This window comes from Diadema antillarum, unplaced genomic scaffold (genome assembly GCF_040938485.1).
Source record: "Diadema antillarum isolate AM-2024a unplaced genomic scaffold, OU_Dant_1.0 seq00000533_RagTag, whole genome shotgun sequence".
Lineage (NCBI taxonomy): Eukaryota > Metazoa > Echinodermata > Echinoidea > Diadematoida > Diadematidae > Diadema > Diadema antillarum.
Window position 1 is genome coordinate 189,521 of NW_027271484.1, and position 26,388 is coordinate 215,908.

General features: G+C 38.7%; 2 protein-coding genes across 2 annotated transcripts in view; both read right to left on the reverse strand.

Moving 5' to 3' along the window:
* Nucleotides 1-1,967, reverse strand: part of LOC139734579 (UTP--glucose-1-phosphate uridylyltransferase-like) — a 38,371-nt gene extending 36,404 nt beyond the window's left edge. Inside the window, exon 1 of the mRNA XM_071645362.1 lies at nucleotides 1,838-1,967. Within this exon, the coding sequence (XP_071501463.1) occupies nucleotides 1,838-1,861 (24 nt within the window). The 5' untranslated portion in view covers nucleotides 1,862-1,967. The remainder of the gene's footprint in view (nucleotides 1-1,837) is intronic.
* A 6,332-nt stretch (nucleotides 1,968-8,299) lies between these two features.
* LOC139734560 (malate dehydrogenase, cytoplasmic-like) lies at nucleotides 8,300-19,877 on the reverse strand. Its single transcript, XM_071645335.1, has 8 exons — nucleotides 19,752-19,877; nucleotides 17,917-18,015; nucleotides 16,819-16,915; nucleotides 15,779-15,954; nucleotides 14,454-14,576; nucleotides 13,400-13,576; nucleotides 12,454-12,567; nucleotides 8,300-9,665 (listed from the first exon to the last, which is right to left on the reverse strand). The coding sequence occupies exons 1-8, from the start codon at nucleotides 19,752-19,754 to the stop codon at nucleotides 9,453-9,455; spliced, it is 1,002 nt and encodes a 333-aa protein (XP_071501436.1). The 5' UTR covers nucleotides 19,755-19,877; the 3' UTR covers nucleotides 8,300-9,452.
* Nucleotides 19,878-26,388: the final 6,511 nt, after the last annotated feature.

The window sequence follows — 26,388 nt, forward strand, 5'->3', positions numbered from 1 at the left end:
TACAATATACATTAAAATAGCATATTTCCAATCACTCACATTGGAAAGTGTTAACATTGATGTCGACTTTCAAGCTGTCGCTCAGAACAAATTCACTCTCCGCAAAGAGATCATGGTGTGCACTGCTTGCACAAGCTAAAACTGAAGTTAGCTGTATAATATTTAGACAGAAAGATCCGTCTGTCCGGAGGACTCTTTTATACTTTGCCATTAACGCTGTCCTCCATATATGGACGGGATCCGTGAAGCCAGACGCAATCTCCGCGGAACATTCCCCGACGGACAGATACAGACCGATCTTTCGGTCAATATAATATTATGTGAGCAGACTCAACGCAGGGGCTAAAAATCAAGGCGCAATGACTGTGGTAAGTTGAAAGAAGTTGGTTATTGTATGTGTGTGCATGCATTTCTGTCTGTCTGTTTGTCAGTACGTCAGTCAGTCAGTCAGACAGTCTGTGGTCTTGTGCAATCTAGGAACTGCATTTCTCATCAGACTTCATTCAACTTGCCATACAATTTTGTACATTGATGTTTTGCTTCTAGTTGCCTGAAATATTTGTTGCATAATATTAGATGGCTAATTTCAGTTTCGTGAGTGTCGCCAGGCGCGGCGGGGCGGCAATGCTTGAGTGCAGACGTGGCGACTGAGTACGGAGACTTTCGTTCATTCAGGTGGCTATGGCTGCCACCTGAATGAACTACTCAGTCGCCACGTCTGCACTCAAGCATTGCCGCGCCGCCGCGCCTGGCGACACTCACGCCAGTAATCGCTCGCATTTCAGCATTCGCATGGGTCGTTTGACATCGCATTTAAATCCATGATTTTAGATATGATGCCTCAAACCGATTTTGCTCAAATTTCGTAACTAGGAAACTTGTGAAGCTTTATGGACATAATCAAGCGAATTGCCGCAGTCCTTTCATTTTCGCGTTGCATTGCAAAAAAGCGTGGAGACTCCTTATAAGGGGTGCCCCGGGGGTTACTTATAAGGGGGACGGGGTTACTTATAAGGGGGACGGGTTACTTATAAGGAGGGGCCCCCCTTGTGAGTGGGTTTCCCGAACTGATTTGGCTTCACGGAATCCCCTCCTATACACCGCAACAGTAAAAAAATGATAAAAAGCTCCTCCAGCCAGACAGATTTTTAGGGCTAGTCTAGTTTGAAGATTTACAGAACTTGAAGAAAGCTAGACAGATCTAGATCTACACACCTTTTTCTTTTTTTCTTTTTTTTTCTGTCACTAGGCCACAGGTCTATTCTTAATCTTAGTCTGTGGGAATACAGACCTTCGTCTTTCGTTAGCTTTGATTCAAGCTTAGATTAGAGACACAGTACTCATAGTCTCGAGTAAGAAATACCATTCGAAAAGACTCACAATTAACATAAATTTTAAGCTTTCGATAAATATTAATAAATGCTCATTGACATTGCGCTCATGATCACGACTGCCCTAAATTTTACCCTTCTTGGTTGTCCACATACATCTAGTCCACTAAAATTCACTTCTGATTAGTTCACTAGACAAGCCTAGTTTCTAATCGAGTATCAATATGGTCTCTAGCATGCTATAGCCTATTCTTCCTCTACTGACTAGCTGAAGTAACCAGTTAGGAGTTATGGGACAAGTGAAGAAGACCTACGCAGCGAAGTCACGTCAAAACCGACAGGAATTCATATAGATGGGACTACCGATCGGGTGACCCAGCAAGCAAGCAAACAAACGTCTGTTTTTTAGTGTTTTTGTTTTAGCACATACGGAAATATTTGATCAGCACTTAGGCAAATCGATCCGAAAGAACAAAAGAGCAAACGATGCGAGATAAGATGTGTACCTGACTTTGGACTGGGGAACTCATGACGTACGTCGGCGTCGGTCAGATCAGGGGGAGGTAGGTGGGGACCGTGCGTGGTTTCATGAACGTGGCGAGTTATAGCTAGCTAGCTGGATTATGTTGTCGCGCGTCGATCTCGCTAGCGATAGCGAGTCGAGTCGCTGACTTCTACGGTCTCCCACCTTACTTGGCGGCGCCAGGCCCTGCACTTGTCGATTGCGTGTGATGCCTCGCGTGCCCGCTGCGTGATAGCATCGCATGCCACAGAACAATTGAATTCTCTGCCACAACTCGATCACGAATGTGCTGTGAAAAACTGCATGTGGCACATCTCTTCATCTTTTTTCTTTCTTTTTTTAAATGACAACCACACTTTGGCTCATAAAGGGAAAAAAAAAAACGACAAAATATTGAATAAATAGTGATAATCATAAAAACTCCAAAACCGTCCCCCAAGGGGCGGAGGTGGGAGGGGAGGGGAGGGGAGGGGAGGGGTAACGATTGACCCTTGATTCCCCCTCCCATTGCTATGCCCCCTCAGGCCATGCCACTCCCCCACACGGGAAACTTGTTCTGCAGCCCCTGTGGCAAACAAATATCAACTTCTCCAATTTGAACAATGTAAGTCAGATGTAGGCCTATGTCATGAGAGAATTATAAAACATAGATTTATGCAAAACAAATACTAGATAGTACACTCAACAAATCTCACTTTTTAGATACCGGTACCGTCTAATTAAGTTTCCTTCTCAAATTTACACACAGTGTTATTATAAACATTTAACCCTGAATTTTGCTGTATTATCTGAGGTGACATGTTTTATATAGTCACCTATACAGTTTTCACAGGAGAGGCCTATGCGGCCAAGCCCCGGATCGAATCATTAATGCTGCAAAGGGGCAGAATGGTAATAACCAAAAAATAAAAAAATAAACGTAAACACTCATGTATAGTTAGTATAGAGAGTTGATCATTGAGTGCCGCAACTTTGAAATATCCTTGTTTCTCTGTGAGAGTAAAAGGCGCAACATGCCTGCTTTGACAGTGGAGCATGGATGGCGTGATTGGCCAATGAGATTACAGAATTCACGATCACAAAAAGATAAGAAATTAAGACATTGTAGGCCGACCGCACTACGAGTCATCCTTTCATTTTCTCATCGGTCAACATTTTACTAAGAATTGTTTCCATCCATCCTCCCCACCGGCTTGTTTTTAGACGCTCTCTGTTCAAAAACAATTTTATGACAGCTCCGGTCCACTGTGACGCGAACACTCATTTTATCTCAAAATCTTCGTGAGCAAGGCCTAACGTAATTTTATCGCCGGTCGCCATGGCAACGCAAGATGGACACTGCTTTTGTCAGTTATAACTAGAATTCATGGGGTGCAAAGTATGCTCCTTTGATGGTTATTTATAGCTGACACATTTCAGTTTGTGAGTTGTAATGTGGAGGTATACTGAGTGTGATCGCGGCGTAGGCCTACCTCTTGGTGTCTGTTTTGGGACCAACTCTCAAGTCGAGCTCTTTCTATTGCGCATATATAACCTACCAAGTTCAAGTGATAATTTTACTTTTAAGATAATTTGCTGAGGATTCCAATCTATACATCAGGTATAACGTACAAGGAAGAAAATCAAATCATGGATATCTCCATGAAGTATAGATGTTCAAGCTTTTATTGGAGTAGACATTGATATTCATTTGACATGGAAAAGTCAAAATGCCAAAATCAAATTATGTATAGGGCCTAGGCAAAAAGAGTGTCGTAAATATCGACTGCGAAACTTTGTACCACAAAGTATCTTTATTTTGCTATATAAAAGACATTCACGCAGCCATTATGCACCCTCAATATCACACACGGTATGAAAGTTTGGGTGGAGCTAGAAAAGTTAATCTTCCTTTTGTACCATACTTGTACTAAATTATTAAACAAAAGTATGGCAAACGTGAGAACACTCAGTTAAGTACAAGGTCAAGGCCATTATTCAGGAATCTCAATTATGAGATACTTCATGCTTATACTCTGCATAAAGTTTTATGTATCATGTAATTCATGAGAACTATTTGCTCCATGCTCTGCCACAATATCGTTCAATAATTATTCAACATGGTCATAGAACAAGGGACAAAGAAGATGATAATCGTTAGAATGTCAAAATTTAAGGCGAGTATGTGGGGAAAAGGGAGACCTTTAGGTAGAAAGCTAATGTGCTCACGATATTGCTAAAATATGTTTATCTTATAAATACAAATACTTTTTTGTTTTTGTAAGAAGTATACATCATTATACGTAACACAATCATCAGTTAGGCCTACGTCGGGTGAGAATGATAAGGGCGTTAAGGTGCCTCGAACACTATGGCTTAAAGGCATAATTTACCATTTGCAGATGAAACAAATCCCACCATTAGTGCTTAAAAATAGTTCTAAAATGTGAGTTAGGGATAGAAAATTAACCAATGTAAAAATTTGAACCAGTATAATCGATGTTATTGTTAAATGTACAAAATGTGAACAATAGTTATAATAATAATGTTTCTAGACTAACTCGTCTATACAGTTATGGTTTAATGATTAAAAAAATAATGATATCTCCGTATATCTTAGGCTTTATCGCAAAAAATTTGATATGGTATGTTTTGTATTACAACTGACCTACATATACGTCTCAAAAGTGATATCTTGAACATTTATTAAATCACTGCTCCCAAAGGTAAACAGGACCTTTAAGTGGCAACTTAACACCATTATCATTTCTCAACTGACACGTAATAATTGTTCATGTAATCGTTGCTTTTTATCAGCACTAGACTATCTTACTGAATGTTAACTATTTAACAGTAACCATGGAAACACATTTTCTGCTCAGGAAAAATTTAACAAAAATGCTTTAATTGTTGCTATACCTGAATTGCAAGGGGCACCAGACTTGACTATAGCATTCGTGCTATTTTCTGGTTCTAAATTGCGTATTGGTGTTTTTTTTTTTTTTTTTTCATGTGAGTGCATTATATTTGTAAACATGTACGATACGCGTGGTCAGACTGGCAAGAGATCGAGAATGCGAAGTTTGGGCCATTCGTACGCGCGCAAATAAGAGTGCGCAGTCCGATGGCTACTGATTGTGACGTAACAATGCACATCTGTACATGTATGACAATGGCCTCGCGCTTGGGAGACACCGCCCGCAGACAGATCGAAAAGTTTCGCGAGAAGTTTCGCGGGAAGTTTGCGGTCACACTGGCAAAACTTCGAGATCTAAAGGCCGTGTCACACCATTCCGGGCAAGCTACGCGGGCTTGTGGCGAGGAGGTGCACATGCGCTGACTCGCACAAATCCCTTTCCGCCCTCAGGAATGTCCGGTGTGCTAGAAAATCCCTACACGTAACAAGCCCGAGTAGCTTGCCCGGAAAGGTGTGACAGGGCCTAAACACGGTTGCGGGTAAAAAAATATGCGTGCGCACCTCCGAGCGACTACTTTTGAGATACATGCTAGGTACTGTCATGTGCGGATCATCTACGGGGACCTCCGGGTAGTCAAAATTGTTCTTTGCAAGTCGCACGCAAGGCTGGTGTGACATGGCCTTTAAAGATCGCGATCTTTTGCCAGTCTGACCGCACCTTATGATTATTTTTGCATCGCATAATAAATTCGAATTCATTGACTAATTCATTCATTACCTCCGCCAAGGGAGGAGGTTATGTTTTCGTTACCGTTGGTTTGTGTGTTTATGTGTTTGTCCTTGTGCAAAATAACTCAAAAAGTATTTAACGGATTTGGATGAAACTTGCAGGAAAGGTTTAGAATGATACAAGTAACAGATGATTAAATTTTGGTAGTGATCCGAGATTTTGGGGGGAATTTATGAAGGATTTTTGATATTTTGGCAGGTAGGGTCAATGAACTTCGGGGAGTTCAGGCTGCGCGTATTTGAGGTTTGCATGCGCGCACTAAAGTGCGTGCTCTAGTTTCTGCCTTTGGTTTCTGCTAGGGCGAGGCGCGCCGTGCAGTTGAAGGTTTATGACGTAACAAAGGCCTATATATTGGGAAATCGAGCGACTTTCAGCACACAATGCAATAAGTACGTAGGGGTAGAAAGCACTTAAATTTCTATGGAACAACAAGATCAGTGGTGGAAATGAGCTGCACGCTTGGCGGAGGTCTGCGCTTTCAGAGTGCTTAAATCTAGTTCATGCATGCATGCATTCATTCATTCATTCCAACACAATCTCCTTCTTCTCCCGCTCGTCCTTAGCAGCTGCCACACTTTGCTGGAGAGCGTGAACGGACATCCGACGGATAGAAACTTTGAGAAATTAAATTATCCGGTAGTGCTTGAAAGTTGTCCCTGTACCTATTATAAAGTATGAATGAGTATGAAGTTTGATTGTGAAAAAATGATGTGCTGACAAGTTTATCTTTCAATTTCACTGTATTGTTTTAGATATTAAAGTGCTGGTTGTAGGTGAAACAGACACTCAAATCAAGCAGTTCACCAATCTGCATCCTTGACATTAACACCCGAGATTTTCACTGCAGACAATCCTACCATGCCTACCCCTGGCATTTATCCAACATTTTTACCCCTCGATATTGTTGTTGTTGTTGTTGTTTTTTTTTTTTTTTTTAAAGCAAGACATTTCTACCCTTGACTTCTGTACCCTACAATTTCACCCTTTAATTCTTTTCTGTGACTTTTTCAATTGTGACATTTTCTCCTTGTTCTTTTTACCAATGACATTCACCCATGACATTTTCCCTTGGCTTTTACCCTGTGACAGCTTTACCATGCATGCACCGAGTAGACACAAGAGAGGGCAGGGTTGATAATGACAAAAGGGAGAAAACGGATTGGGTAGCTAAAAATAAGAGGGAGGGGGGAAGTGGTAAGGCCATTACAATGAAGAGAATTCGATTCACTTTGTGAGAAAGGAGCCGCTCTCTGAAGCAATCTGCAAGCAATCCTGGCGTTTGACTTTTAAGATGGGTCAAATTCCTTCACAGAGGACTTGTACTTTATTTGTCTATGTTTTGATCGCAACTTGTGTGCAGGAAGGCAATACTTTTATTGTAGCAAGCATTGGTCCCAGTCCAATGTGACTGCAGTATACATGTATATTATGACAAATCAAAGTCAAGTACAGGGCATTGAATGAAATAATCCAAAACGGCCTCTAAAAATTCTACCATCTACTAAGTCATGTCAGTCATACCTTCAAGACTCGTTCACCCTTGGCCACAATTTGGGGAAAGAAATGCTCAAAATGACGAATTCCTGAAAGTTAATCCAGAGTTGCCCCTTTCTCCTTCTGTCACACACACCATCCAAAACATTTCACCATCCACTCCTGGCACTCTTAGTCATAGCATACACAACCACATATCGTTTCATACATCATCAAACTGCTGAGTAATCTATCGGAGAATATAGCTGTGGCATACATGTACATGTGTCTGTAAGCAGAGAGTACTCTTGTGTGTGTGTGTGTGTGTGTGTGTGTACTTATTATTGAAAAAATACATATGAAGAGTTTTATTGCAAAATGGTCTAAGCGCCAATTTCAAACATTTCAAAGCAAGTCCATCACCAGATAGAGCAAAATTAAACCTTTCCATTAATACTTCATTTGTAACATAACAAGGGATAATCTAGAAGTTATTAAAAATATCCTCTATTTTCTTACTATTTTCTTTGTTTTTTAGCAGCTTGAATCAAAGATATCTCAACATAACCAGAATGGATTTAGCTCATTTTGCGATAAAACTCTTCAAACACTGTAGTTTATTCTCCCATTCTTAGTAAGACAGAAAGCACACTATGTACACATCCATTGTACACAACTACACAGGTATTCTTATCACACCCCAATGCATGGACTTGTCCACTGTGTGAATTTTTACCTCTTTTGCGGGACCAATGAAAGGCCTTACATTTCACAAAGACACTTGGTATTTTTATCCACATTTATGCAATCACACTTGGGACAGCTTATACCCTATGAACACAGGCCCACTTACAACAGCGCCTCTGCCACATTCTTTTATGTGCATGAAACTTTCACAAAAACTCGCAATGAGCCACGATTAATGAAAGTAAAATTTGCACAAAAAGCTTCTCTTTTTTTTTAACACAATGCATTGAATGCCAGTGGCAATTGGTGGAAGTTTCTTGGTATAATAAAGGCCTTTGGCTTCAATTTGCGAAAGTTTCATGCCGCAAATCTTTCTTGCTTTACAAGTACATTCAGCAACAAAAAAAAAAAAAAAAAAAAAAAAGTTGGTGTGGTCTCTTGATGGCATGTGTGCATTCATACACAGGTTCTGTTTCAAATAGTCACAAACATTGATACACTTAATAACATACACATGTATATGTGTGTGTTATCCAAGAAATTACTTCTACAGTGTACTATCACATATAACAGAGGACAGCTATGTGAATATATCTCATTTAATGCTCAATGATAACAGCACATCATGAATCAGAGCTTTGACAATAAAGCAGAAATTTTTCACTTTCATCCAAAATATTTCTAATAGACTTCAGAAAATGAAGTTAGTTGATATCCACAAAGCCATAAAATTATCATTATTGGTAACCTGTTTAAATGGTTACAGTACAATTGGTCATGATTTCAAGCTGAGATAATAATCATCTACTAAACCTAGAAAACAGAAGAGAAACACCCATCTACATGAAGTTATTACCACATTCATATTCTCCATTTGTATTATTTTCATTGGTGAATTAAGACTACCATCAAAACATGAACACCTGCACATTCAACATAAATAGTTACCTGAAGGTGTAAGATTCTAAGTGGTGTATACACTTAATAACCCTATTTAGAAATATCATTTTATCATCCTGAAACCTTAAACTTTAAATTTTTAGACAAAAATATTGTTGCTCACCCCATAGATTAAAAAAAAAATTGAATATGTTAGCATACAACTTTTGACTGGATCTACCTTCATCTCCTTGTCATGAAACATAATTATCTTCATAGAACTTCGACAGCCCCCAATAAAAAGGGCCTCTACCACAATGGCGTTCGAGGTGCGGAAAGAGTACTAACAGGACACTAAAGCGATGCAGGTACCATCTTATCAGACCGAGTGACTTGCATTGATACAAGAGGTATATTGGGAAGACAATTTTGTGCAATGGTCATAGAGTTTCAGGCTGGCATTTCCTTCTGATGCAATGCATGTGTATCTCGCAAATACTGTACTCAGCAAAAAACTACCACAACAAAGGAGTGACGAAATTCAGAAATTCAATTGTCTAGTTGAAGCTAATGACGTAAATAGTACTAGTTTATAACATATCACTCTTGACAACTCCTTTTCATGCACACTCAAGATTCTGCAAATTAACACTTCAACACATTCCTCTCTTGCACCAGTGAAAATAATACAAATCAAAGTTTATGGCGCAGTGCTTGGTTGGGAGCACACAGGGACACTTCACAAATTCTCCCTAATGTCTTTTCTGAATTTGAATTACTAAATTTTTGTCCTGCTTACTACGTAAGGATTGAAGCCGACATGACTCAGAGATGTGACTGTGCAGTGTTAGGACTCTTTCCGCTTCCTGGTTGTCAATTGCAGAAGGTGAGGGCAGTGTCACGCTCGGAGATGAGCTCCTTGGCTGTGGCATCCATCTTCTCACGGGCAAAATCGCTGATGGACAGCCCAGGGACGACGGTCCAGGAGTGGTCAGGCGCGATAGTGACCGGCATGCTGTATATGATATTCTCTGGGATGCCATAATGGGACCCATCTGACAACACACCCATAGATACCCATGTTCCCTGCAAGATTAAATGATAAGGGGGAATGGAATTGTCAAAATTTCAAACATAAATGCTCCAAAAAAAACTGTAATCATGATTGTTTCACTAGCTGAATACAGTAATTAACGATGTTCGCAACACATAGAAGTTCACTTATATTCATCTTTCTAACCCATCACATTTCTGTCTTTATTTCTACTGACTAGATATTCTTCAGGGCAGAAGGAGGGAAGCTATTCAGGTGTTAATGTCTGTTGTGAAGGCTAACATTTATGAGAAGTTTAGCATTGGCTTGTCCAACATCAGCTAAAGTCCACCATGACATGTATGATGCGGTGAAGTGCACAGTCTGCTAATTGCATTAGTTAATTAGGCCTGGCACAAATTGTACTAACCTCAACATGCTACATCAACTGTGAGTATCACACTGACAATACACTACAATCTCACAAATACACGAATACACGTTCTAATGATCAAAAATACATTGTACTGGAATGTACAAAACACATACAAATGCACCACATGAAAGTACATGTTCTTATAGTAAACATGTCATGTTCTGAGATCCCTAGATTACAATCAGTCTTGTGCGATATACTTGTAACATGCAACCACATCTCCTTGACTGTGACCCCCACCCCCACAGAAAAACAGAAGTCATCATATGAAAAGAAACACAATAAGAGTGCATGTTAGGTTGTTGTTGTTGTTGATGATGTTGTTGATGTTGTTGTTGCTGATGTTGTTGTAGTTGTTGCTGCTGCTGCTGATGCGGTTGTTGTTAAATGAATATACATGTACTGACTAGATATATCGCTATGGCGACTGATATGCCTCCGCCATAATGCATGGTTCTCCTAATAGGTCTATAGTACAATGTCTTGACAATGTGTGATGACAGTTTCACACAATTGGCAAAATATTAAAATGACAGCTTTGCCACAAATGTGCTGAATGTTCACTTTCCTAGAACTAGGTTCAAATGGATGAATGATTGAAATGTCAGAGTGCAGGTATTTGGGGAACTGATGATTTTTACTTGACTTTTGACCCTTTTATAAGTTTATGCATTGAGTAATTTTCAAGGTATTGAGAAAAAGTATAATTTCAGTATCAAATGGGAAAATAGCATTATCTAAACCTGGGATTTGACCTTTGACCTCACAGTTCCAAAGAGAATCACTGTTAGGTTGAACATGCATAAATATGTAAGTTTCATGATGATACCTTGAGTTACTTTTGAGATATGGAGGAAAAAGTGCAATTCAACACTTTCACTTGACCTTTGACCTTTTGACCTTTGACCTTTTGGCAAGAAACTTCCCACAGAATATATATCGGGTAATACATGCATATATCAAGTAAAAAAAAAAAACCCTTCAGGCATTGCATAAATACTAGAAATGTCGCTACAGCGACTGGTTATACCCCCGTCAAACAACATTTCATAAGCTTTGGTCAAAACAACATTTCATAAGCTTTGGTCAAAAAACTGAGGAAGTAGTTAAATCCGCAAGATCTTTCCTTGATCTTCTGCCATTAATATGCCGTTACCATGGCAACGTACTTTCGGGTACTGTCGAAAAATGCGTCTTGCACATCTACAACCAAAGGCACACGTCTGTACCAAGTTTCATGGAAATTGGGCAAAAACTGAGGAAGTAGTTTGCTACACAAAATTTTCCATCATTTTGGCTCATAATATGTGAGCTGTTACCATGGCAACATACTTTTTGTCACTGTCAAGAAATGTGTCATGCTGACCTATATCCTAAGACAAACATTCAATATGAATTCCATGAGAATTGGAAGAACACTGATGAAGCAGTTTTGCCATGAAGCATTTTGCCCTATATTTTACCAATAACATGCCGTTACCATGGCAACGCACTTTTTGCCACTGCGGAAATATGTGTCTTGCACATTAACATATTCAGATGAACATCTGTACCTAATTTCATAAAAATTGATCAAAAACTGTGGGAGGAGTTCGCGACGCAAGATTTGTACCCATTTTTGCCCATAATATGCCGTTACCATGGCAACGTACTTTTGGGTACTGTCAAAAAATACGTCTTGCACATCTACAACCCAAGGCACACATCTGTGCCAAGTTTAATGGGAATCGGTTGAAAACTGAGGAAGTAGTTCGCGACGCAAGATTTGCAACGGACCGACCGCCCGACCGACCGCCCGACCGACCGCCCGACCGACCGTCCGCTGATTCCTATATACCCCCTTCAAACTTCATTTGGCAGGGGTATAATAAGAAAAGTGGTGATATTTTGAGGAGTTGACTTTGACCTTTGACCCCCTGACCTTTGAACCATGACCCCCAACTTACCTAGATAATCACTGCCCATTGGAACAAGCATATATACTAAGTTCCATGAAGATACCTTGAACCATTTGCGAGATATGGAGAAAAACATGAATTTTCAACCTTTTTTTCACAAAATAACCTGTGACCTTTGACCCCGTGACCCTAAAATCCATACAAAGTATTATCCCCCCAGGATATACCCTCATACCAAGTTTGATGTAAAACCACAACACGGTTCTTGAGATATCGACAAAAACAAAACGGGACGGACGTACGTACGTACGTATGGACGGACGGACGGACGACCCGAAAACATAATGCCTCCTGCCACTTTGTTGGCGGAGGCATAAAAACATGTGTCACAAAGCCTTTTCCCATGGGCATAGCTGAAGAGCTGGAAGAACTTCATTGAAAATGAGAGCCTATGAAAGGTAGTGGATTTTGATCTGACAGACAAAGGGAAAGATTATGATGAAATACCTCCTTTGTGCCGAACCACCAGTCCCTCATGTGGTCACAGATGGCTTTAGCTGCTGACATCGCACTGGACAACTTCCTGGCCTTAATGATGCTGGCTCCACGCTGTTGGACAGTCTGCAAACACAACACAAAGTAGCACATTCAGGCTTATAATTCAGCTTATGCTAGTCATTAGGATGGCCCCAATATTTCAACATTGGCATTGGCTTCAAGACAGTTGTATTAACAGCTTTTCTGAATAAGCGACTGCTTTTCCACATCAGCATCGGTTCCTTCACAGCAATATCAGCTTATAAAATTCTACATTAGGTTTTCTAAATCAGCCTCAGCTTACAAAGTTACCTTGAGCTATTCAAATTGACATAAGCATGTCCACATTTGGCCTTTTAAAATCAGCATTAGCCCTTTCTATGTCTGCTAGAGACCCTATGTCATGTTGCAGTGAATCATGTGAAATCTTGCTGATTAAGTTCCTACATTTTCCTTGATGTTTTCACTAAACCTCTGAAGAATTCATGTACATTCTAAATAATCATGCGGAATCCTCATGACTTCACCTCTGGGACTTTAAACTAGGTACCACATCGACTTGAGTACTGTAGCAGTCAGGAGTAATCAACTACTCTGGTGAGGAAAGTTAAAAGATTTGTCGGAGGAACAGAAACAAAGTCCTTATCAATTTAATTTAATTTTTCATGGACCCTCTTGTAGAATCAGGAAGACTGTGCAGCTCAGCAGAAGCATTCCACAGCAAGCCACTTATTTCCACCTCTCACACGTCTTTCTTTCTCACAACCGATCTTTTCCGATATTTTCTGAAAATTTTGCGAACAAACCTACAGTGACAGGAAAGCTTTGCTTGGCATTTGCTATGCTGAAACTTCCTGTTTAATGTTTGGGTGTGACATTTCCTACAATAAAACATCAATCCTCCATCACAACACACCTTAATGAACTCTCCATTGAGCCAGTCATCATCCTTCACAGTTTCTTGGACAGTCTTTGTTGCACCAGACAAATTGACAGTGGCGTGGGCGGCGTCTGGGAATTGGGTACTGGAGTGGTTACCCCAGATGATGACTTTCTGGACCTCATTACAGGCAACACCTACACGGCTGGCAATCTGCAAATAGTTTCAATTTAGAAATTGAGAAATGATAAGCAACTACACATGATTGCCCCATGCCTCAAATGGGTTGGAATAGATTGACACATTAAAAGATGCACCAGTGGACTTTGGGTGACATCTATATTATATGACATGCACATACAGAGAAAATGGGGAGAGGGGAGATGAGAGAAATTCCATCTACTAGGTGAGGATTCAGCTTAAAACTATTTGTGAGATACTTAGAAACCACTTCATGAAATGTTAAAGGGGATACAATTTTAAGAGGAATTCAACCTTTATTTGATAAAACTGCTTTTGAAATGGCTGACAAAAACAAAATGAAACAAAGCGATCCTATTAAAAGGTGGGTCCCGCCTTTATCAGGATCGCTTTGTTTGGGGTGACCTCAGTCATTTCAAAACCAGTTTTCATCAAATACACTTTGAATTCCTTTTAGAATTACATGCCCTTTCATATTTCATAAAGGTTTCTCATGATCTCAAAAAATAACTATCAAAACACTTTTGAAACCTGAAGCCCCATCTCAACCGAAACTGTACCAGCCCTTTAAACATGTTGTCTGCAGTTGCATGTATGAAACAACTTATTGTCAAAATTACTACAGTAAATCATTTTGAAAATAGTCAAACTTATTACTATCTCCTCACAGGTATGAGAGTTAAGAAGGAATGACATTTAACACATCTTGACACTGGGCAGGTCAAATACATACCATGATATTCGTCGTACTTTGTCATTCAATCACTTTTTTTCCCATAGATTTTTCAGAATGAGTTGATACTTACATCAAATTATTCACAATTTCAACAGCAAGTTCTTCTATCTCTAAGGGCAAATGACAGAATGCTTTGATTGGAATGCAGCTCACCTGCGCCTGAGCCCTGTTCTGATCCAGGCGAGTCATGCAGGTGAAGTTCTCCTTGGGGATGCTGGGTGCATTCCTCTGGCAGATCAAGCAGTTTGTGTTAGCTGGATTTCCCACCACCAGGACCTATGAGATACATATATATAGTCGCATATGCACGATCAACGTGGAATGACACCAGGCCAATGATACAGTCCATAAAAATATTGTTGCAAGACACATTTCTCACATTCATTATCTTATTCATTCAGGGCTGCTTATATTCCGTCATCAAAACCAGGAAGACGCTCACTTGTCCTCACCTGAGTATCACAAGTTCACCTTCCATGCATTCTTGCAAACTATTACCTATGAAAGGGGGGGGGGAGTGGGCTTTGGGGGTTTCCCGGGGACATGATGCCATCAATTTGTATACTCTTATCACACGGCCAAAAATACCTGCAAGTATGTATAAGCTTTGACAATTCATTTTCACAGAGAAGATAAAAATGTAAAACCTGGCCCCAAATTTGCTCCCAGCCCCAAAGGGGCCACCCCTGTATCATCCATAAATAACCTTAAAAGTACATTCACAAATGTCTTTACTCAGATCATTTCTGGATTTGTGGAAGGGTTTTGGTTTTTGTATTTGTGTGTGTCTGTGTGTTGATCCTCTAAGTTGAAGGTTCTGAGGACCCCTAGGGATCCCAAGGTGGTGGTGGTGGTGGGGGGGGGGGGGGGTGCATGGTGCCCATTTGTATGCAGATTCTGTCATCCTAGTGATAATGGCTGACAAGTTCAGTGACAACTTTGACCATGTATTTTCAAGAAGAAGATGAAAATTGAACCTGAATATGAAGAATATGTCAGTTTTACTACCATGGACTTTATTTCATCCTGAAAGATGAATAGTATCTTTGCAGATAAACATGGATATTCTATAATCAATGTTGAACAAACAAAACGAAGACAATCACAATTCAATTTGTCTGCATCTGTTTCATATTGTACAAAAGAATCAGCTACTTGCTAAACTACGGTGATTTCATTGTTTACAACATTACTATTAAACAAACACTTAAGTAAATCTACTGTGCTAATTATCTTGGCAATCATCAAATATAACAATATCTCTCTACGAAGAGGAATTTTGTCTGAAAAACCTTTGCCCCTACTTATCTGAAATCAAATTTTGTAAACAATGCCTGCTATCTAGATAAACCCTACAGGGCAGACAAAATGCATGGCTTTCCCACAATTTAATACTTGCAACGAACAACAGTGTCATATGCCTGTAAAACGAACAAATTCATATGAGCAGGGTCCTTTCTTTCAGTTTTGGGGCATACCTTGACAGTCTTCTTGGCATATTGATCAAGAGCCTTTCCCTGCACTTCAAAGATCTTTGCATTGGCCTTTAGGAGATCGGCTCTCTCCATGCCCTCCCTGCGTGGCATGGCACCCACCAAGACTGCAACGTCAATATTGGTGAAGGCTTCTTTTGCGTCAGCAGTGGCAATGATGTCTACACATACACATTGGAGAAAATGGGCCTCTGTCCATTAAACTGGATACAGAAACATTACAATGTATCACAGACTGTCTGTGTATTCACATGCCATGACAAATTTCATCGTACTGTCTCTTTAAAGGGAATGGCTAGTAACCGATCAGTGGGAATCAGTGGGAATACTGAGGGATGATTGTTCCAATCCTTGTGGGATTCATTTAAGAGTACATTATATATCTACTGTTGTGTCAAAATTATTTGCTTCAGAACGGTCTCATATTCAAGTAATGTGCAGATTAATGCCCCGTCACTGACCAGGGACGCTTACCTGGAAACATTAAACTGCACATTACTTGAATATGAGACCATTCTGAAGCAAATAATTTTCACACAAGAATAGATATATAATGTACTCTTAAATGAATCCCACAAGGATTGGAACAATCATCCCTCAGCATTCCCACTGATTCCCACTGATCAGTTACTAGCCATCCCCTTTAAGGACAGATTGGGCAATGTAACAGCTGACATACGGGAACATTCTATCATGGTAAACTATTCAAAAGCATTTTCAAAATCTGATAAATATATCTTAAATGTAAAATGCCACACAGAAAATATACATTGTGGAACTGATTCTGCATTTTTGCTGATTTTTCAGAGTCTGCATTGCAAAAAATCCACTACTCTAAGCACTCAAATGGTGGAGAGACTAAACATCACAATACTGGGCAACTAAAGCAAATTTTCAGCAAATTCATAGTCATAGCTTATTATGAAGAGACATTGCTTTCAGCAGTCTGAACTGTTTGCCTGTGCAAGCACCAGCATTTTTGACATTCACTGAACAATGGCTGTCAGAGCCTGAATAAGCCTTACTTTTGACCAATGGGAGAGAGCAATCCTGGAGCTCCATGACGACACCTTCCAAAACCGTCATCATTGGCGGAATGTCAAGGAGCACAAGGTTCAGAAGCTGTGCAAGAGAAAAATGAATCCATTTTATTCATTAGACAAAAACCTTTTTATCTTTTAAGTTACAAGATAGGAAGGAAGTGATAATGTATAACACTGCAATATAATCAAACAGGAAAAGTGTACCTTACTTAAATATTTGTCCAGTCAACTGAGCTGAAAAGTTTCCAAAATAATCATTCACACAAAATCTCTAGTAAAAGACATCTTTCAGCAGCACAGCACATGCATGACTGACATATTGAGTATCTACTGTATCCTTACAGGTTGCAAAATTTTCCTATACAGACCCTGCCACCTGCATGAAATTTTTGACTAGAAATGTCGCTATGGCAACTGGTATGCCTCCACAATAAATATATCACATTATCTTCCACATACTATAGGTGTACATAAGTAATCACTATCTGGTAGTATATGTACACCATATTTCATAATGATACTTTGAGCCGTTTTCAAAATATGGGGAAAAATTAATGTGACCCTTGACCTTTGACCTAATATTTCTAAAGAGAATCATTGCTAGGCAATATATGTACATTTACCAAGTTTCATGGAGCTGTTTTGAGTTATTTCCAAGATATGGAAAAAAATGGAGTTTTTGCATTTTCACTTGACCTTTGACCTCACGACCAAAAGCTTTTCCTTGAGAATCCTCATTTGGTAAAGCATATACACTTCGTTTTATGAAAATACCTTCTGCCATTGCAGAGATAATGGGGGAAATAGAGAAATTCACAGTTTGACCTTAACCTGTGATACAGTGGCCAAGTTTCATTTGGATGCCTCAAACAGTTCTTGTAAACGTTGCCCACAAAACTGATTACTCATGGACAAGGCAGACTGACAGGCGGATGGAAAGACAACCCCAAAACATAATGCCTCCAGCAACACTTCATGGTGGAGGCATACAAACTGATTGATACAAGATGCTATATGGATCTATAGAAGTGAAATGACAGTAGGCTTTTACAGGATATTTGTTTTCCTTTGTGTTCTTACCTGGTTTGGTCCAAAGACATCTCCCTTCGCAATGGAGTAGAGGAGTGAGTAGGCGATCTGCCCTGCAGCACCAGTCACCAATACACTCAGTGGTTCTGCCTGTAATTAATCAGTCAAATAAGTCTGTCACAAAAGAAAACTTGTCTTTCTGCTACCTCAGAAACACCAACATAATGATCGTCAAACATCTTGCAAGCATCAACATACAAATTTGGTTTAATTATGTGGCCAACACAGGATAGAAAAGACCAAGAGTCCTTTTCACATAGATGAAAGACGTAGTGTACGATTCCCTTGTAAAGCTGTTGAGATCACTGAATTCAATTACCAATATTCTATCTGACTTCTCGTTTGTAATTTTCCTATGTGATTTCCTACATTTCTCCTAAACCTATCTGGAATTCTTTAACTGTCACTGTATTCTAGTCCAAACCTACACAAACAAAGCTTAACATTTAAATGATCACTATACCCCAGTAACTTTCTCCCTAAATTACTCCAATATCAACTGAGGTTGTTTTAAACTTTTACATTCGGGGACATTGGGAGCACGGAGCACTGCTATACTGCATACTTTGAATTTGCAATCTGTTCCCTCTTAAACTGATGACAGGGATCACAACTCAGGTATAACATTCAGAAAGCATCTCACACATTTAATGTCACCAGTCAAGGGAACATCACACATAAACTAATCATAAAATCATGAATCAAATCAGTCAAATATTCAGGACCACTTCACCACTTTACAGTTGTTTACAGAGATTAATTTGGTCATATGGAAGTTCACATTTTCATCAGATATCATCTCCACTCTCTTAACTAGACCAAAAGATTGGTCTGTATCTGGTCATCGGGGATATGTTCTGCGGAGACTGCCTCTGGCTTCATGGATCCCCTCTACGGAGGAGAGCAATAACGTCAAAAAAATAAAAGACTCCTTCGGACAGACGGATCTTTCTCAAAAAAGTTCTGTTTACTCAATACATCTCGATGATTTTCCATTACCAAACCCTTTACCTGATGCTAAAGCTCCATTCTTCCTTAAAATTGTCCTTGTCTCCATGAATATAAAAAAAAATAAAAAATAAAAACTCCCAGCTCATCGCTGCACTGCACTTTGACTGTCACTATCGGCATTCCTTTATAAATTATACACTCTCCGGATGTTGCTTCCCATCCTCACTCTTCTCTTGAAACACACTACAACTAGAAGTTAGAACTACAAGGTCTAACGTTACAGTCATTTTTTTTTGTTAGTTTTTATTTCCTTTAATAGGTGGTCTACAGGGATTATTTCTCAGTTCTTTCTCCCCTTCTGGACTACATATAACTTTAGGCCCTATATTCTTTCCCATCAGAAGTTAAGTTTTCAATAATTCAATTAATTGCCTATTTGGCGATCTCTGCACTCCACTCTCACTCACCTCACTGCATGCAGTATGCAATCGATAGGCCGGCTACATGTCGACTCATTGCATGCTGCATGGTTTACCACTATAACAGCTTTATTTACCACGATCGACCACGTATTGATGTACACTCTGTATTTTCATGATTACAATGAGTTTGTCTACAGACGCTGACAAAAAGATAGACAGAAAAATCCGTCCGTTCGGATTTTTAAAAATAATTATGATCATTTTTCGAGTTCAGCTCCTCCAGCTCCGGAACATGAGATCCCCGCCGACGACGACAACCAAGAATCAGATCATGAAGATACAGACCGATCTTTCGGTCAAGCAAAAAGACGGCTCAGAGAAACTGAATGTTAAACAGTGCACACAAATAATCTATAGTTTCAAGCAGAATAATGGGCTAGATACAGTACTCACCATGCTTGTAATTGTATACTTTTCTGCTTGATCTCCCGTCTAGCTGGCACGCGATGTATGAGTATGACGGATTTTACGAGGCCCGGCCCAGGGTAGTACGATTAGCTAGCTAGCTGCCACAACAGGTAAAATATACATACCACACTAGCTAGGCATGCATGCACAGCTCAGTGCGGCATGCACCACGTTCTCATTTATACAGTATGCCAGAGGTCATAGGCCATGCACAAGCACACGCACAGCGCATGACAACGGGACAATGGATCATAGGAGGAGTGGGACCTCCAACGACCCACACTCGGCATTCACTGATCTGAAATTATTGTAGGATCATTGTGTGGAGAAACGACTGCCTTCATTCTGTCGAAGCAGTCAAGATATCATAGCGTTATAATTTTCCTTTTGGACAAAAAGTAAGGGAGTTAAAGATTTTAGGAGTGTAATTTAGTTTGGATCCAATGGGAAAGAAATATTGAATTATACCAGTAAAAGAAATACCGGTTACGGGTACAAGTATTCAATAAAATAATGATCGAAGCAACGTGAGTTGACATTAGTTGGGTAAATTCAGTTATAGTCCAGTCAAAATATGAAATGACCCACAACTAATTGCAACAGAAACGATTCCACTTGCATTTGACCCGGAAGAGCTATTAAAATAACATATTAAAAGTTCCCTAAAATTCGAGTGGTGGATCAGTGTCTAATTTGCATGAATTCAAAATGGCCGCCATACAACCTATTTATGCCTATATCTCGGGATATATAACCCACAGAAAGTAAATTCCGGTGTCTAAACCTATGTTTTTTAGGTCAAGGAATACAAATTTGTTATCTTTAGCAACTTTCAAGCATTCCTTTATATAGTTTTTACATACATTTGCATATAATCAAATATAAAATGGCCGCCATATTGCCTGTGCAAGCCCGTATCTTCGTATATCAGTAATGTAGTACACTTAGGAATAAGTCGCTATATATCTGGACATAAAACCCGCAGAAAATAGATTCTGGTGTCTAAACCTTTGTTTTTTTAGGTCAAAGAATACAATTATCATATAATCAGTAACTTTCAAGCTTCCCTTTATACATTTTCTGCATATATTTGCATTTAATTAAATGCAAATTGGCCGCCACAATGCCTCTACAGGCTTATATCTCTATCTGTAAAAGGTACCCAGTGTTGGTGTCTGTGGTCTTAATTTTACTGCTGAGAATCACTGATGTAGAATACGTTCCACTCAGGAATAATTACCTATATTTCACTAAAAAATTGCATAGCAATATTTACGCATAAATCTATTCAAATTTTTATCGTGAATATAATTTCAGATATAGGAATACGAGCTACAGAACGTTAATTGTACTGTAATTTCTACATCCAATATTTCAAGGGCAAAATTGTTAGAATTCCATTCACAACCTTAATGATTATCCTTACACCCAGTTTTATATTCTTGCATTAATTACAAGTATTGTATTACATTAAACTAACGTTTTCTTGAGATAAAGCCTCAGAACAGAAAACAACTGTAAGTAGCATCGAATAGAACATATCTTTATTTAACTGTAATCTCAACTTAGCTTCCAAAGTGTGCTCAATAGGTACACAACAGCAAAGTCTCAAATTATGTAGTAGGAATCGTTAAAAAGATTTTTATGATTGCATGATATTTAATGTATTATATCGTGTAATTTGCTCTCATGTTTACTGCTTATACTTGTGTCTATGTTGCAATACTTTAGGCCAAAGGGGGTGGGGGGAGTCATCAAGATCATGATTATCCATAAGCTACTCTACAAAAGTTTCATGAGTTTGGACATTCGTTTAGAGGATGTTCTTGTCATATTATCTCATATAGCTTTCAAAGTGTGCTTACGGTACACAAAAATTGGTCTTAAATCATTCAGCAGATTTTTTCAAACATCTTTTTCCTTACCTGCGATGATTTGCATCCATGTTTAGTCGATACTTGTGTCTTTTGTTGCAAAACTTTTGGCAAAGGCATGTTTATCTATGAGCAACATATAACCGTGATGATTTGTATGGAAGTGGATTTTGTCATATTTTTGCGCGGTTTCACCCATAGACTTACAGAAAACAGCCAGATACAAAAAAAGAAAAAAAAAGAAAAAGGAAATGCCTTAACATGTCTATTCCTAGTACTCTGGATTTATCAGTCAATCAATACAAACAGCATCCTTCTCATTGCTCATAGCTCATAAAAAGCTCATAAAACGCTTATAAATTCTGATAAGTGTTACTTTTACCATTTTTTCGTGTTGTATCTGCACCTTTATTAACCACGTTCGCACGTCCGGCTCAGTCGACGGCGTGCCAACTTCGCATATTATGCTCAACAAAACCGATCGATAAATCGCTAATCACTGCTAATCCCGCGGCACAATGAAAGCGTTTCTCGTGCTTTTGTTCCTCTCATATACGGCTTGCATTCTATGTTGTGATTGACTATCAAGTGGTGTTCCCAACTAGATTTGCTCGTACATTCTAAGTTTCTGTCACGGTTTTATATGCAAAACCAATGCCTTTACAGTAATGTAGGAACTGGTCATTCAAAAGACAATTTGAAAATACATTCTTCATAAAATTAATATCGAACCAAAGCTTGGCATTCCTCTTTAACTTTGCCTCTATTATGCCCATCTAAACATAAATTTTTAGAAGTTATACAAATTGGAAAACAGAATTCTTTCTCAAAGTATGACTACCTTCGTGTCTCAGAATAACGTGGCACACAGGGGGTTTCCACCATGGCACATAAAGAGTTAAAGGAAATGTTTCCTATTGCACTGAGGCTTCGCACTTATAACATTTTCATCAACACACAATTTTTTTTTCGGAAATGCGAGCAGCATGAAGGCTGAATTCAATTTTGCAGGCGAAAAAGCAGTCAGAAGTCTGATAAAAAACAAAATACATAAGATCATTTTCTGTTCCTAACACTTCCAAAAGGTCCCTTCCCTCCACTTCAGCAGCAGCTTTTCTTCAAGTTCAACAGTGGAAGGGAAATTATACAATCATTGGAATTGGGACGATTTGAGGAAGATGTTTAATCAAAAATATGTTTTGATCACTACAGACAAAGCTGCAGCTATTAAGGAACTCCTGAAGGAAGTCTGATGCAACTGCTAGACAGGCTGTTATCAACTGGTAGTGTATAGTTGCAGAGCAAACAGATTTGACTGCACACAACCCATATCAGTGGCAGATGCGGGCCATTATAGATCAGACACTTGTAATGTTGTATTTCTAAAATATGTGAGGAGTCAGATGATGCTGTTCTAATTGGTGACTAGGAATAGATAGCATTCTTGAAAGACATCAGCACAGTTTACAACAGATGTGAGACTTACCACTCTTCTCTTCGTCAGTATGAAATGAAGCCAGGATCCTGTTTGCTTTAAATTAATCAACTGCAATTTCACACTATCCTAGTCCAGAGTTTGTGGTAAATGCATAGAACACTTTGAGTGTAAGCGAGTTTACATGTTTTACACTTTTATCATTGATCTATGTTTTCAGAGATCACATGACATACCTTAAGTATCTGTATTAACGCAAGCCAGAAAATGAAAATGATGTACTTGAAACGGAAAAAAAGTTTTCTTGAAATCCAATGACTTTCATTCATTAGATTTTAAATTCATCTTAGCCAAAGGTTCAAGACAGCAAAAAAGGTTCAAGCTTATATTGCAAATAGCCATCATTTATCTTCTGGCGTCCTTCGACAGTCATGCATGCATTTTCAAAAACCATTTTCAGATTCTCTTTTAAGACCCCTTGTAATGACAGATTTTCAACAAACTAGGCAAGTAGCATCGCAAGGATGACAGACTATCAAGTTGTTCAAATAGACACCATGTCCAAACGGTCCCAGAACACCCAAATTAAGGAATCTATCATTTAAAAAAAAATCACACACACACACACACACACACACACACACACACAAAAGTAGAACCAGTTATAACAGAGCTAGGTAAAAAGTACAAAGATGAATATCTTGGAGACTGCTTAGTTTTAAGTTTCGCAGTTTTATCTTCTTTTCAAAATATTACACATTATTTTACAATTATATATATATATATATATATATATATATATATACTCCTAGATGGGTCATTTGGAAGACATTTCCATTTGTTTTATATGCAAATTTTAAAATACATGTTCAATGGCAATTTACGCAATGGAGACACGAAAATTGTCTCCTTAATGACCAGTTGTCTCCCTAATGAAGACACTTCCCCCCAATATGTCTCCCTAAGGTGCCAACTAGGGATATATATATACTTGTAGTCCGCGTGTTGGTACCAGTACAGAAAAGATGACGAAGTAGGGTGGTAATGCATTTCAGTCCAACAGTGCTATTTAGTCAGACCAAATTTTCGACGAATACATTCGTCTTTCTCCAGAATTGCCATTGTTTACCTTCAGGAAGACAAATGTATTCGTCAAAAATTTGGTCTGAATAAATAGCACTGTTGGACTGAAATGCATTACTGGCCTACTTCGTCATTTTATATATATATATATATATATATATATATATATATATATATATATATTGATAAGGTAGTCCACGTGTTGGCAAGATAAAAAGATAAGTAACAAAGCTGCAACAAAGTTCATGCTGTATTCACCAACGGTTTATTTATTTATTTTTTAGTGTGAAGAAATAAACCGTTGGTGAATACAGCATGAACTTTGTTGCAGCTTTGTTACTTATATATATATATATATATATATATATATATATATATATATATTATATAGTTCTTTTTTTACGTGTGGGCACTAATGTCCCCCTCTCTATCTAGAGTTGCTGCTTTTATAAAACCAGAAGAGCATTGAGTGAATACATCAGTGAGTGTATTAGCATACTTTCAAGATTATTGTGGCAGATGCAGGGGTGACCTCCTTGGGGCTAGTGCCAAATAGGGACAAATTTTCACTCTTTCATCTTCAAAAAAAAAAACCTGTTCAATTTGTTATCAAACTTGGCTGGTAGAATATTGGCAAAATGGGAAACCCCCCCCCCCCCCCCCCCGGCCACAGGATGCCCAAAGGCACCTTAAATCTGATCTAGGTGCGGCCGCCTTTGGGCTGGGACCAAATTATTGGAGGCCACTTTTGATTTTTGATCCTCCTTTTGAAAATACATGGTCGAATTTCCAACAAACTTAGTACTGTAGGTGTATTTATCGCTAGTGTCATGCATATATGGACATCATGCTTCCCTGGGCCCTGGAGGTCCCTAAAGGCTTCCACATATGGCCCTACAGGTTCCCAAAGTCTTCCTATTTCCTTTCTCCCAAGTAATAGTCTGTAAACATGCAAGGAAGGGGAACTTGAGATACTCGGATGAGGGCTGGGCCCCTGGGTCTTTTATTCAGAAAGTGAGTGAGTGACATGGTACCCTGATATGACAAGATCGTCATCTAATGTCCAAACTCATGAAACTTTTGTAGAGTAGCTTATGGATATAAGCTACTTTTAATTTGAATATACACGCAAATTTTTAGTGAAATGTAGGTAATTATTCCTGAGTGGAACGTATTCTACATCAGTGATTCTCAGCAGTAAAATTAAGACCACAGACACCAACACTGGGCACCTTCTACAGATAGAGATATAAGCCTGTAGAGGCATTGTGGCGGCCATTTTGCATTTAATTAAATGCAAATATATGCAGAAAATGTATAAAGGGAAGCTTGAAAGTTACTGATTATATGATAATTGTGGGCCTTGACCTAAAAAAACCCCAAAGTTTTAGACACCAGAATCTATTTTCTGCGGGTTTTATGTCCAGATATATAGCGACTTATTCCCGAGTGTAATACATTACTGATGTACGAAGATAAGGGCTTGCACAGGCAATATGGCGGCCATTTTGTATGTAATTATATGCAAATATATGTAAAAACAATATAAAGGAATGCTTGAAAGTTGCTAAAGATAACAAATTTGTATTCCTTGACCTAAAAAACATAGGTTTAGACACCGGAATTTACTTTCTGTGGGTTATATATCCCGAGATATAGGTATATATAGGTTGTATGGCGGCCATTTTGAATTTATGCAAATTAGATACTGATCCACCACTCGAATTTTAGGGAACTTTTAATATGTTATTTTAATAGCTCTTCCGGGTCAAACGCAAGTGGAATTGTTTCTGTTGCAATTAGTTGTGGGTTAACCCACTTTTTGTCGTATTTTGACTGGACTATTATTGAAGACTTTCATTTAAGTTAATATATTGGGTCTCTTACCTCTTTGCCTGAAAGGGTTCATAACGAATTGGAAATTGGTGTTTGGGAATTTATTTGGCTGTTTTGGTATTAGAGTAAAATTGATGCATTTTCCATCATTGAAAATGCTCAAAGAGAAATGTGAGTTAAAAGGTACGTTATTTACTTGTAAACAAGTAATGAAATGGAAACAATATTTTGAGTTTGTTACTAAACATATAGGAGGTAATTTTTGTTGCAATTATTTAATCTATTTTTCAATTTCTTTTTACCGGAATTTTATAGGGATTTGTTGGAAACATGAGTGAAAACAGGGAATTTAGGGCTAATTATAATCAAATAAGGAAGGAAGTATTTTTGAATA

Coding starts and splice junctions, on each gene's coding strand:
- LOC139734560 (XM_071645335.1), bottom strand. Junction 16,916..17,916: donor ATGTCTTTGGACCAAACCAG/GTAAGAACACAA, acceptor TCTCTTGCACAG/CTTCTGAACCTTGTGCTCCT. Junction 9,666..12,453: donor GGTGGTTCGGCACAAAGGAG/GTATTTCATCAT, acceptor TTAATCTTGCAG/GGAACATGGGTATCTATGGG.